This window comes from Camelus bactrianus, chromosome 24 (assembly GCF_048773025.1).
Source record: "Camelus bactrianus isolate YW-2024 breed Bactrian camel chromosome 24, ASM4877302v1, whole genome shotgun sequence".
NCBI lineage: Eukaryota > Metazoa > Chordata > Mammalia > Artiodactyla > Camelidae > Camelus > Camelus bactrianus.
This window is the reverse complement of record NC_133562.1, coordinates 7633797-7646970: the sequence shown is the minus strand read 5'-3', so window position 1 is coordinate 7646970 and position 13174 is coordinate 7633797. Positions and strand designations below refer to the sequence as shown.

Here is a 13174-nt window from a genome sequence, read left to right as displayed (position 1 = left end):
ACTGTACTGGTGGTGATGGTAGACGTAGTAATGTTGGTAGTTGTCACACAGGAGAGGAAGTAACGGAAGTACCTTACTTTTATGTAACATTTGATATCATGGAAAAAAGCTTTTATATGATATATTTAGATCTGTTTGATAATCTCATAAGATATATAAAGAAGACCTCTAAAGATCACTAATATCTTATATTTATGTGTGATTCTAACTTTACACTGAATTTAAAGAATTCTTCAAGGCTTAGAGGCACGAAAGATTAGCAGGACATCATCAGAATTTTGATTTTGTTATTTCAACCACTTAGGCAAAAACTCTTTAAGTTTTTTGTCCAGAAAGGCAGTATCATTCTTGGCTGAAGGATAATTGGGAGCAGCGAGGGGAAATTGTGCACGTCTGTAAAAGTCAACAATTCATTATCCCTAATCCTAAATCCAAAAAAGCTCTAAAAACTGAGTTTTTAGTGATTTGTTTGGTGACAAAACTTGCTTTCATGGCTAAAAACCTAATCTGAACTAGCTTGAGACTTTTACGGTTTCTATTTATTCTATTTGGTATGAATTTTCATATATTTTTCTGAAGGAATATTAAGGTATATGATTGCAGAGTGCTGCTTCAGACATAACTGGGGGTTTTGTTTCCTAAATGTATCATTTCTGTATTATGTATCTGAAGTAATTAGGAACCTGTACTCAATTTTTCAAAAGCAGAGCAAGGACAATAAAAATAGGCAAGTAGTATTTGTTACTGGTTATTCTTGGATATTAAAGAGTTTTTTGTTTTCTTTTAAAAACTTTTTTCTTCCCAGATACTTATCTTCAGCAAATCCTAATGATAACAGAACTAGCTCTAATGTGGATAAAAGCTTGGTAGGTATTTTCTTCTTACATTTTAAAAAAAGTTGATTTGGGGATAATATATTTTGTTTGCATAGTATTAAGTACACAAATATTGCTTCTGAGAATGTAGTTAATGATCTTAAATTTTTATAGCACTTTTTACCTACTGTCTCCTCTCCAGTTTTATTTCTTGCCTGAATATCAAATGGGTGTTATATTTGGAGGCACTTAGTAAACTATACATTGCTACACAGATTGACAGAGGTGGTCTCTTTTAATCTTTGGTATTAGGAATTTGTGATAAATCAATACATCAGTAAGGGTCTTGACAGGGAGACAGATGGCGTATTCAGAAGATTTAAATGAAGAGAGTTTTTTGTGTGATGAAATTAATGTAATATAAAATTTATCATTTTAACCATTTGTACCATTGTAAAATTTATCATTTTAACCAAGTGTACAGTTCAGTGGCATTAAGCACCCTCACGTTGTTGTGCAGTCATCACTGACATCGTCTCTAGAACTTTGTCTTTATCCCAGACTAAAACTTCGTACCCAGTAAACTCTACATTCCACCCTCCCTCCAGCCCCTAGTAGTTACGATTCTACTTTCTGTTTATGAATTTGATTACTCTAGGTACCTCATATAAGTGAAATCATACAATATTTGAATTTTTGTGATTGGCTTATTTTACTTAACATAATGACCTCTGGGTTCAACCATGTTGTAACATACATCAGAATTTCATTCCTTTAAGGATTGTTACATTCTATTGCATGTATATTCCACATTTTGTTCATTCATTAAATGAAGAGAATTTAATGATGGGACTATTGATGCTGCTCTGAGCAGGATCAAGGGGCACAATAAATAAAGGGTGCTGAAGCACCCATTGACTCAGCAGTGGGAAGCCATTGCCCGTAGTCTGAAGGGACAAGGAGAGACAAATCTTGTAACCGCAGCTCAGAGAGAATGTATAGAATCATGAAGGAGCACAGAACATAGAACTGTCAGAGCCACAGTAAGGCGAGATGGTGTGGGGAGAATGGATATTTCATTTCTCCCACCTGATTTCCGGCTGTTGTCTCCTGCGGGCTGAAACCAATCTTAAAATCATAGGACAACAGAGCCCGGAGAATGCAGTCTGTAGATTTCAAGGCGAAGAAGGGCAGAGGATGGACCTTCAAGGCTGAAAGGGAGAGGGGCAAATGGAGAATAAACAGCACAGTGAGCATCACCTAATTTGACCACTGATAACTGAATTACTGTAGGAAGTAAATACGAGAAACAGGAGTCCTTTTTATTGTTCATATAGCTCATGTTCATGAAACAGGAATTTTGGAAAATGTTTTATTTGCTCACACTTAACAAGATCCTTTTGGGTTAGCCAGGACTTCTAAAAAATATACCAGAAGTAATTATCTGGCCGTCCTTAGCACATTCTTTGGACTCTGTGTAACCCCACTCTCAGTATATTACCTATCTGTAAGATTAGAGGTACATTAAGACTTAAAATATTCAGAGGAGTCATATTTTCTTTGGGCTGGTCTTGTTCAGTGGTGACTGCCATAAGTTTCTGTCAGTGGCTGTTACCTTTTACTCTGGTAAGATCACACTGGAAAAAGAAAACATTTGTGTGCCTTACTATTTCTGTTAACTTAGAACTAAGTACAAAAGTCAACTAATTTAATTTTCAACTCTTCCCTGGAAGCCTTCTGGTGGAGATGCTAGTGAACAGTTTTGCAGTTGCCAAATACAATTAATTTTCATTCCATATCTTTTCTTTTTCGCTGCATTTGACTCTGGCCAGTCCTTCCTCCTTGGAACTTAAAGAACTTTTAGGTTCTCATTATTTCCTTCTTCTTCTTCTTCTTCTTTTTTTTTTTTTCCTCCCTGCCTCTGGATTTTATTTTCAGTCCTGTTTGCAGGATCTCTTTAATTATTAAATGTTTCTCAAGGTAGTTTTGATCTTGGCTCTCTGCTCATTTTCTGTGCTTAATCTCATGCATATCCAGCTTGCTCCTCTGAACTCCAGACTTGAATCTCTCCTCTCTTTCTGACTGGACTTTCCTCTTCCTGCACATCTTTCAGACATTTCAACCTAGGCCAGAGCAAGACTCACACTTTCCCTTTCTCCATCCCCTCCCCAGCAGTTCTTTTTGTGTCACCTGTCTTTTGTAATGGTGCTCTGTTCTTATTTCTAATCAGTTGCTGGGTCGTAAATTCTGCCTTCTAACTGGCACAGTTATCCATTTCCTCTTCATTCCTACAGCTTCTGCTTTATTTTTTTGTTTGTTTGTAGGGGAGGCGTAGGTAATTAGGTTTATTTAACAGAGGTACAGGGGATTGAACCCAGGAGTGAGCTATACCCTTACTCATCCCAGCTTCTGCTTTATCTCAGACCTGCATACTCTTTTTGCCTAAACTATCACAGTAACCTGTTAATTGGTTACTTTGTCTAGAATTTCTTTGCTCTCCAGTGTATTCACCTTATTATTACTAAGTAATGTTTCTAAAATGCCAATACTCTGTATCATTTCCCTTTTTTAAATGTTTATAGGTTGAAGTAAGTACCCAACTCCTTTTTTGCATAGCAAGGATCACAGTCCCACTCACCTTTTCAGATTTTATGACTCATTCTCCCTTTAAGTTCTGTGCACTGCCTGTACTTGATTTCATCCCATTTCCCAAATAGTCATATTTTTCTTGTCTCTCTGGATGTATTCGTTCTAGGTAAAATGCATTCCCTTCTGTCACTTCCTCTTCTTGGTAAATATCTCCCTTCTTATAGGTCTTACATCATCCTGGCAGAATTAGATGTGACTTCTCCTTCTGTATACCTTGTATATAATTTTATTATTATGTACCACATTAATTGTAATATTTTGTGTATATGTCTTTGGGTTATTGTACGTTCTTTTCACCATCCCATTCCCCTGTGCCCCAGTATTATTAGCTTTATGAAAATAGGGATCAAATCTTTTTAATTTTTGTATTAGTAATGCCTACCACAGTGCCTGATGTATTAGTAGGTGTTGGAAAAAAATGCTTATTAAATTAATAATAAAAATTTCAGATAGAAAGGAAAAGGGTAAGATTGGACCAAATAATTCCTCATAAACAAATGTAAAATGGTAACACACTATTTTAAAATTCTATATAAATATTTTTAGTAGAATGAGTTTTGTTTTGTTTTTAATTAAAGCAGGAAAATTTGCAAAAAACAATTTATAAGCTGGAAGAGCAGCTGCATAATGAGATGCAATTAAAAGATGAAATGGAGCAGAAGTGCAGGTGAGAACATACTTTATGTTTTTCATATTAAAAGTTGTATAGCAAATGCTTGTTTTAAAGCTTGCACTCTATAAACCCTTGAAGGTAGTTGGAAGTAAGTGGAGGTATAAAGTTTGCTACTGATATATAGTCTGTGAAGAATGTTTTACTTAGTGCCTGATTTATTGATTTTTCTCTTCCATTTTAATTAGCTGACAGAAAGGGCAAATTAGTTTATGTTAAATAAGGTGCTTTGTAAAATATAAATGTTAAAGATTAAAATTCACTAAATTTTTGATGCAGACACTCTAATTTCCACTATGATTCTCCAGAGCAGTAACTCAGAATTTTTTTTCCTGAGCCTAAATCTAATAAGAGCTTGTATATTTATGAAAATATAGAATGGTCAAGGTAATTTAAAATAATTTAGTATAACGCTGAGTTATTTATTTGTTGGAAACAATAAGGTTTTATAATTATTATATTTTTGGTGGGTATTACTGAATACATGAAAAACAGATAAAACACAGAGATAACATTCAAAAAATGGAGTTGGAAAAACTGGCAATTTTGTAACTGGGAGGAGAGGAAACAAGTATAATTCTCACTGCCTAGTATACCTTATAGATTAAATAGTTAGACTTATAGTACAAACTTTTTTTTAGAAAAGCACTTTAATATAAAGATTAATTAACTGAGCCCAGGATTTGGAAGGTATTTCTAAGTATAAAACATTGAAATAAGGGGAGGAGGTGGGTAGATATTATTACATAAATGTGGAGCAGTTTATATAATCAAAAGTAAAAGGCAAATGACAAATTAGTGGTAGTGCTGGTGGTACGGGTCAGTTTAAGGAGGAAATGAGAGTGGCCAAAGTGGCCAGTAATTACATGAAAATGTGGTGGAGGTGGTGCAGGCCAGAGATGAGGCTGGGAAAGGCAACAGAGTCTAGATCTTAGAAGATTCTGTTTTTGAAAAACTAAGAAATTTGGAATTTATCCTAAGGCTGATGAAAAAACAGTTGAAAGTTATTAAACTTAAAAAGTGGATCAAATTTGCTTTTTAGGAAAAACTCTAGTTAATTAGGTAGCATTTGACGTTTATTTGAGTAAATGGGGATGAGGGAGGAAGGTGGTCAAGGATTCGCAGCTGGTATCCTTTACTTAGGGACACTGGAGGAGAAGCAGACTGGTGGTGTGGGTAGGGTGTGGGGCAGAGGGAGTAAGTTTAGTTTTGGACGTGCTGGATAAGGCATTTGATAAGACATCCCTGGGAAACATTGCATATGCAGGTTTGAAACTCGAAAGTATGTTTAGAGCCCCCCGAAATGAATTGTGATGGAGCTAATACACATTCAGTTTACTTCAGATTTTTCCCCAGGTTGCCAGTTGTTGCATTTACTGGTTTATATATGCCCCCTTTCCCTTCATTTACTTGATCTTGTGTTAAAGGTTAAATGGGTAGTTTTTGTTTAGTAGCAACAAGCATTGCATAAGGGAATTCAGGGATCCTTAACCTGGAATCCGTAGACCTCTCCTAAAGCATCCATGGATGGAATTCGAGGTCCTTAAACTTGGATGAGAAAAATGAATCTTTTCTATAACCTTTAACTGAAATTCAGTGTTTCCTTTCATTATGAACATAGTCAGTAATCCACAATTATTAGCAGTAGCTGTGAATTTTTTATTACCAATAGAAATCACAAATATTTTCTTATAATGCAGTTGTTAGTTATCTCTAAATACCATTTATGTTCATTACTGCTTTGTAATGATTACTTCTAGATCTCATGGTTTAATGTATTAATAAAACACATGTACTAGTGAGTCATACCTTTTTTTAAAAAAGTTTATGACTATTTTTCAGTATAATTTTGGTTTCTTTTAATCGTATGTATTTTGTTTTATGCTTTTACAATATTTTTTTGAGTGAAGGCCATAGACTTCACCAGAGTGACTGCCAAAGGGATCCACAGCACAAAAAAAGGTTAAGAAATTGTAGCTAATTGGAGAAGTAGGGAATGTGATATTTCACCCCAGGCAATAAAAAATAAACATATTTCTAATCTGTATTGCTTTTGCTTTTACAGAACTTCAAACATAAAACTAGACAAGATAATGAAAGAATTGGATGAAGAGGTACTCTTTGTTTTCTAATCAGGAGTTTTCCTTTTTAAGAATTTTTTTCCCTCTTTCAGATTATTTCGTTCTCTGAGAAAATTATATTTGAACTTCATACATTGAAATATAGAAAAGAACCAAAGAATTATGATGAAAGCGTCATTTTGGAGCTGCGGGTTCAAGTGAAATTAGATTATACTTTAGTTTCTTTTGTATAGTTTTATTCTAGAACCATGTGGAAATTTTTGTACATAAATATCAGTTCAGTGGTTCTTAATAGTTGAAAAGTGAGAAAGGAGCAAGAGATCAGAAATTGAATGTGGAACTATAGCAGAAAGAGGCAGATAAATAGAAAAGAGGGAAGGATACAATTTCAGAAGAACTGACATTAACATACTTTCACATGATGAAATGGGAAATGTATGGATTTTAGAATCAGTCATTTTCCAGTCACCTAGCAAGAAGTTTTTATTATGAAGGACACACAGCATAAATATTTAATGATTCAGATGTTTGTTTGCAAATATGTTAACTTATTTTCATGCCTTTTAGTTACCTTGTAAATATCTTTCAAGAGAGTCCTTCCTCTCATTGATTACTTCCTTTGCCTTTTTTAGATTTAATCTTTCTAATGGTTTTTTGCTGTCTTTATTTTCTTGTCTCTTAAGGAATAAAATCTGTCAGTGATGGTGGTTCCCCCCTACCACCCTGTTTGTAGCCTTGAATATACATGTAGTTATCTGGGCAGATGTAGATAGTATTTTACCAACTTGCCATTAGTCAGTGTGTACTTAGCCTAGCACTATTTATTTGAGTCTAAATGTTTAAGAAATTCTTTTTACATATCCTCCACTTTTTATTTCATTTCTAAAACAGATAAAATCAATTGTGCTAGGTTTAAATTATTCAGCTTTCCAAATTCAAGGAAGAGAGGGAGATCTTAATTATAAAATTAGAATAATCCTGCTTCTGGAAAGATGGAGTGAAAGTAGTTCCTCCTGTTTCTCTCACTAAGTACAGCTAAAAACCCTAGACATTAAATATAAAACAAATGTAAAGAGATTCTGAAAGGTAGAGAGAAGAAGGCAGACTACTGGCTAGAGTATTTGGGTCCCAGGAAACAAACAGCAGTGAATACTCTGGGTTTTCTTTTGGCAGCATATGTTCCAGATTGGGTGCTGGAGAAGCCAGCAATCTGGGCACACCAAAGCTGCCCTCTAGCCGAAGGCACATCTGCAAACATGTGGAAACTAAACAGCACAGTTCTAAATAATCCATAGGTCAAAGAGTCTGAAGGGGAATGAAAAAAATATGTTGGGATGTTAATTATATCTCATAAAGTTATTTTTCAAAGTTAAGGGTCTTCATCTTTAAAAAGTATTTGAACAATGAAAGTGAAAATAAAACATCAAAATTGTGGGATGCAGCTAACATAGTACTATAAGGGGAATTTACACACTAAATACTTATATTAGAAAAGATGGTAAGTCACAAATCAGTCATCTAAGCTGCTACCTCAAAAAACCTAGAAAAAGAAGAGCAAAATAAACCCAAAGCAAGGAGAAGGGAGCAAAAATAAAGAGCAGAAATCAGTGAAATTGAAAACAAAAACAATTAAGAAAATCAGTGAAAATTAAAACCTTAGCTGTTTGGAAAGATTAACTGCAAACTGACAAACCTGTAGCAAGATTATAAAGAAAGGAGAGGACACAAATGATCAGTGTCATGAATAAAAAAACAGCGTATCACTACAGGCTGCAGATTTTTTTTTTTTTAATCTTAAGGGAATAATACAAACAATTCTAAACACAACTGCGAAATTTAGGTGAAATGGATGAATTCCTCTGAAAAGACAAACTACCACAATTCACACAATGTGAAATACATTTTTTGAATAGCCATATGTAAGTATTAAAGTGAATTTGTAATTTAAAAGCTCCCCCAAAAGTAATCTTCAGGACCAAATGGTTTTGCCACAGAATTCTACTAAGTGTTTTAAGAAGAATTAACACCAATTCTATACTTTCTCTTCTAGAAAATAGAAGGGAACATTCCCCAGTGAATTTTATGAGGCTAGAATTATCCAGATATCAAAATCTAGCGAAGGCAATACTACAAAGAAAACTGTAGATCAGTATCCCTCAGTTATGGCCAACTGGTTTTTGACAGCAGTACAAAAGCAATTCAATGGAAGACGTATAGTCTTTTATCAAATGGTACTGGAGCAATTGGATATTCATAGGCCAAGATATGAACCTCAAGCTAAGTCTCACAACTTATGTAAAAATTAACTCAAAATGGATCATAGATTTAAATATGAATGTAAAAAATATAAAACTCCTTGAAAAAAAAATAAGGGAAAATTCTTGGGACCTGCAGCTTGGTGTAGAGTTCTTAGACATTACACCAGAAACATCCATATATGGAAAAATTTTTAATAAATTGGACTTCATCAAAATTAACAGTGCTTGCTCTGTGAAAGACCCTGACAAGAGGATGAAACGATGAGCTGTAGAATGGGAAAATGAACTGGTTTTACACACAACAACTTGAATGGATCTTAAGGGCATTATGTTGAATATAAAAAGCCAATCTCAAAAGGTCCATGCTGTATGATTCCATTAATGTAACATTCTCAAAATGGCAAAATTATACAGATAGAGAACCTGTTACTGGTTGGTAGGATATGGGTGGTGGGAGAAGGAGGATGCATGTGGCTAGAAGTAGTTGCCAGAAGGAGATGGTTGTGCTGATGAAACAGTTCTGTGTCTTGATTGTGGTGGCACTTAGAACATGAATCTACACGAGATGAAATGACATAGAACTAAGACACGCTTTATACCAGTAACAGTTTCCTGATTTTGTTACTATACTATTGTTACATATAATGTAATTACTAGGGGAAACTGAATGGAAGGGTACTATTACTATTTTGCAACTTCTGCAATGTAGAATTACTTCAAAATTAAAAAATGAAAAGCTGAAAGAATGGTAAAATCTTAAATTAGGAAGATTTTGAATAATCTCTCATATTTTACTAAATTTCTCTGGCAGCATCTTACTTAAAAGATGGGTTTTGCTTAAAGGTGGGAAAGCCCAGAACGACACACACTATAAAGGATGTTTTCTCAGTGTGGAGTCTTAAAGATACAAATGAAGCCTCAGAAGCAAGATATGCTGATAGTCTTAGCTCAGCAACAGAAGAGAAATCTTTTTAAGTCGTGAAATTTTGGTAATTTTTTCTTAAATCCTCCCCTCCTCTTAGTTTCATTTTCTAAAACAATTATCTGTTTCATTACTTTTAAATAAGCATTAGTAAGTATATACATAGAACTTCTCAGAAAAGATGTTGAGATAGGGAGAGTATTAAGGGAGACCTCATGCAGGGACTGGTGAATTTACTGCACACACTGTAGCATTTGGTATCATTTGAGTATTGTACCACCTAATTATCAAATAGGTAATTATTATCTGATCCCTTTTATATTTCATATCTTAAATTTAGGATTGTAAATAAACTAAAATATTGGTAATATAATGCAATGTATTCATCTTAAGCTGATAAAGTGACTTAATCTGTTAAGATTCATAGCATTGTTTTTTTATATTTCTTGGATTTTAAAATCTCTGAAAATTGTGCATATCTAGTTCAAATAAGGAGATTCTCAGTATTTTCTTCTAAGGCAAGCTAATTCTGTTATTAGAAAGTTGTCATTAGAAGTATTACCTGATTTTGAAACCAAAAATATCTATCTTAAGTAATCATTTTTTTTAAAGAACAGAATATTCCTTCAAATAAATGAGGAATATTAATTGCAGTAATAACTTTTGTCATAATTTCAGGGAAATCAAAGAAGAAATCTAGAATCTACAGTGTCTCAGATTGAGAAGGAGAAAATGCTGCTACAGCATAGAATCAATGAGTACCAAAGAAAAGCAGAACAGGAAAGTGAGAAGAGGAGGAATGTAGAAAATGAAGGTAAATTGTTACTTCCTTTAAAAGCACTGGAATTTCTAACAGTATCCTTGAAGTCTTTGTCTTGAGGTTGTCTTAAATTTAGCCTGTGATGTATTTTTGAAGCCACGGTGCTAAGACACTGTGTCCCAAGACAAATTTATAACGTATTGAAGTCAGTAGTGATGTGTTAGCTAGAGTAGTGGTTTTCATCCTTGTGTGCATATTGGAATCCCTTGGGAAACTTTAAAGAATATGGATGCCTAAACTCCAGAAATTCTAATTTGTTTGGTCTAGACATGTGAGCTAGGCATTGGTATTTTTAGTAAACTCTTTAGGCACTTCTAACAAGCAGCTACATTTGAGTACTACTAAACTAGAATTTCATGTGTTTTGATACTAGTGTTACAAATTTAAAATAGCTTTCTACACCCTTTGGTCCAGTGATTTCACTTCCAGGAATTTATTTCACTTACACTTGTGCATATGCACACCGATACATAAATAAAACTATTCATTTTAGCTTTGTTTAAAATTGCCAAGCTTACAAACAATGTAAATGTAATCAGTGATTTGTGTCTTTAAGTAAAAAAGCAACAACAAAGTACAGATTGTTTAAAACAAGATTACTTGTCTTTGTATGTTTAAATGTGTGTGTGTGTGTATAGATATGCATGTGAAAACGTATATATATATATACACACACACGTATGTATGTATGTATGTATTTGTATTTTTACATATTAGGGTATGGATATATAGACTGTCTTAGGAAAGAGATGCAAGAAGTTAGTAATAGTTGTTGCTGGGGAGGAGAGACAGAAGGATGGGGAGACAATGTGGAGGGAGGAAGACTCATGCTATACTATATATACTTTGGTATCTTGAATTTTGAGCCATTTAAAAATATTGAATTAATCATAGATAATATTAAACTAACTTTATAACATTTCACTAATTAATCTTATTAAGGGAATAAGTGAATTTGAAATATTACAACAATGCAAAGAAATCTGTTTTTGTGTTCTCTATTATAAAACAATGCTGTACTTTTTGATAAATTTAGAATGTAAGTACTTCCAGGATGGCATTTGGCTTTGAGAGTGAAGCTAATGTAACTGACTTTTATGGCCTCAGACCAAATTTCATTTTTTAGAAGGAATTTGTTTCTCTATGAAAATTTTCTAATTTCTACATCTTATTCCTTCATTTTCTAGTTTCTACATTGAAGGATCAGTTGGAAGACTTAAAGAAAGTAAGTCAGAATTCACAGCTTGCTAATGAGAAGCTGGCACAGTTACAAAAACAGGTAAGTTTTTGGAATGAGATTTTAAAAAAATTATAATTAATTAAAACAAGTTTGTATATTAGTCAAAAACTATTTTCTTGCTCTCTTTTTTGAATAGCTAGAAGAAGCCAATGACTTACTTAGGACAGAATCAGACACAGCTGTAAGATTAAGGAAGAGTCACACAGAGATGAGCAAGTCAATTAGTCAGCTAGAGTCCCTGAACAGAGAATTGCAGGAGAGAAATAGAATTTTAGAGAATTCCAAGTCACAAACGGACAAGGACTATTACCAGCTGCAAGCTGTATTAGAAGCTGAACGAAGAGACAGAGGTCATGATTCTGAGATGATTGGAGACCTGCAAGGTAATATTTTTTCTTATTGTGGTAAAATAGACATAATATAAAATCTGTCATTTTAGTAGAAAATAAACTTATGGTTACCAGGGGGAAAAGGAGGTAGGAAGGGATAAATTGGGAGTAGAGATTTGTAGATATTAACTACCATATATAAAATAGATAAACAGCAAGTTTCTACTGTACAGCATAAGGAACTATATTCAATATCTTGTAGTAACCTATAATGAAAAAGAACATGAAAAGGAATATATGTATGACTAAAACACTGCTGTACCCCAGAAATTGATACAACATTGTAAACTGACTATACTTCAACTTAAAAATTTTTTTTAATTTACCATTTTAGCCATTTTTAAATGTACAGTTCACTAGCATAGAGTACATTCACATTGTTGTACAACCATCACTACTGTCCATCTCCAGAGCTTTTTTATAATCCCAAACTAAAACCCTATACTCACTAAACAACAACTCTCCATCCCCCACTCCTCCCAGCCCCTGGAAACCACTGTTCTACTTTGTGTCTCTGTGTGTTTGACTGCCTCATAAGAGTCGAATCACACAACATTTGTCCTTTTGTGTCTGTCTTACTGCACTTGATGTCTTCAAGATTCATTCATGTTGTAGCATGTATCAGAATTTCCTTCGTTTTTAAGCGATACTCCATTATGTATATATACCACAGTTTATCCATCTGTCAGTGGAAGGTGATTTTTAAAATTTATTTTTTATTTTTGATTGTAGCTGAAAACACAAAATGTATCATCTTAATCATTTTTAAGTGTAAGGTAATAACAGTTTTGATCCTCATTAAGAAAATGACCTTGGTAATACTGGAAATGGTTGGCATTCTTTCTCTTTTAGAATAATGCCTACATTTGTAACAAATTGTGATCTCTTCACTCTCACAGACACCCCTGTGATGTAGGTAATGTGGATATTTCCAGTTTTACAGCCAGATTACTGAAAATTTAATTTTAAACAATGCCCAGTTGACAGACGTCTTACTTAAAGTGGAACTAATCCAGGTAGAGAAGGTTATCACCATTAAAACGTGGGGATTCTTCATGCATTGTTGGTAGAAATAGAAAGTCAGCTGCAGAAAGAGAATCTTCATTATAAATAAAGAATTAGGTACTTGGAAAGTTAGGACTAAAGTTATCAGCAGTCTTTGTGAGTCTAAAAGGAAAAAGATTTGAGTATAACTAACAGTGAATAAAGGAACATGTTGGTCATAGTGACAAAATCAGTTTGTTTTCAGCAAGTTGCCTGGCTTTAACCACTTTTCGCATATTTTTCTGTTTTCTATTCGTAAAAGCAAGGCATCCGTACTACCTAATCA

The 13174-nt window shown here is 33.8% G+C and overlaps 1 protein-coding gene across 2 annotated transcripts in view; it reads left to right on the top strand.

The window, feature by feature from the left end:
• ROCK1 (Rho associated coiled-coil containing protein kinase 1) overlaps window positions 1-13174 on the top strand; it is a 106698-nt gene that overhangs the window by 54746 nt on the left and 38778 nt on the right. Inside the window, exons 11-16 of one of the 2 annotated variants that reach the window (XM_045518883.2) lie at window positions 806-866; window positions 4046-4131; window positions 6200-6248; window positions 10074-10209; window positions 11403-11494; window positions 11592-11838. In XM_045518883.2, the coding sequence (XP_045374839.1) occupies window positions 806-866; window positions 4046-4131; window positions 6200-6248; window positions 10074-10209; window positions 11403-11494; window positions 11592-11838 (671 nt within the window). Of the gene's footprint in view, window positions 1-805; window positions 867-4042; window positions 4132-6199; window positions 6249-10073; window positions 10210-11402; window positions 11495-11591; window positions 11839-13174 lie in introns of both variants that reach the window. The other variant, XM_010958061.3, reaches the window with a different exon arrangement.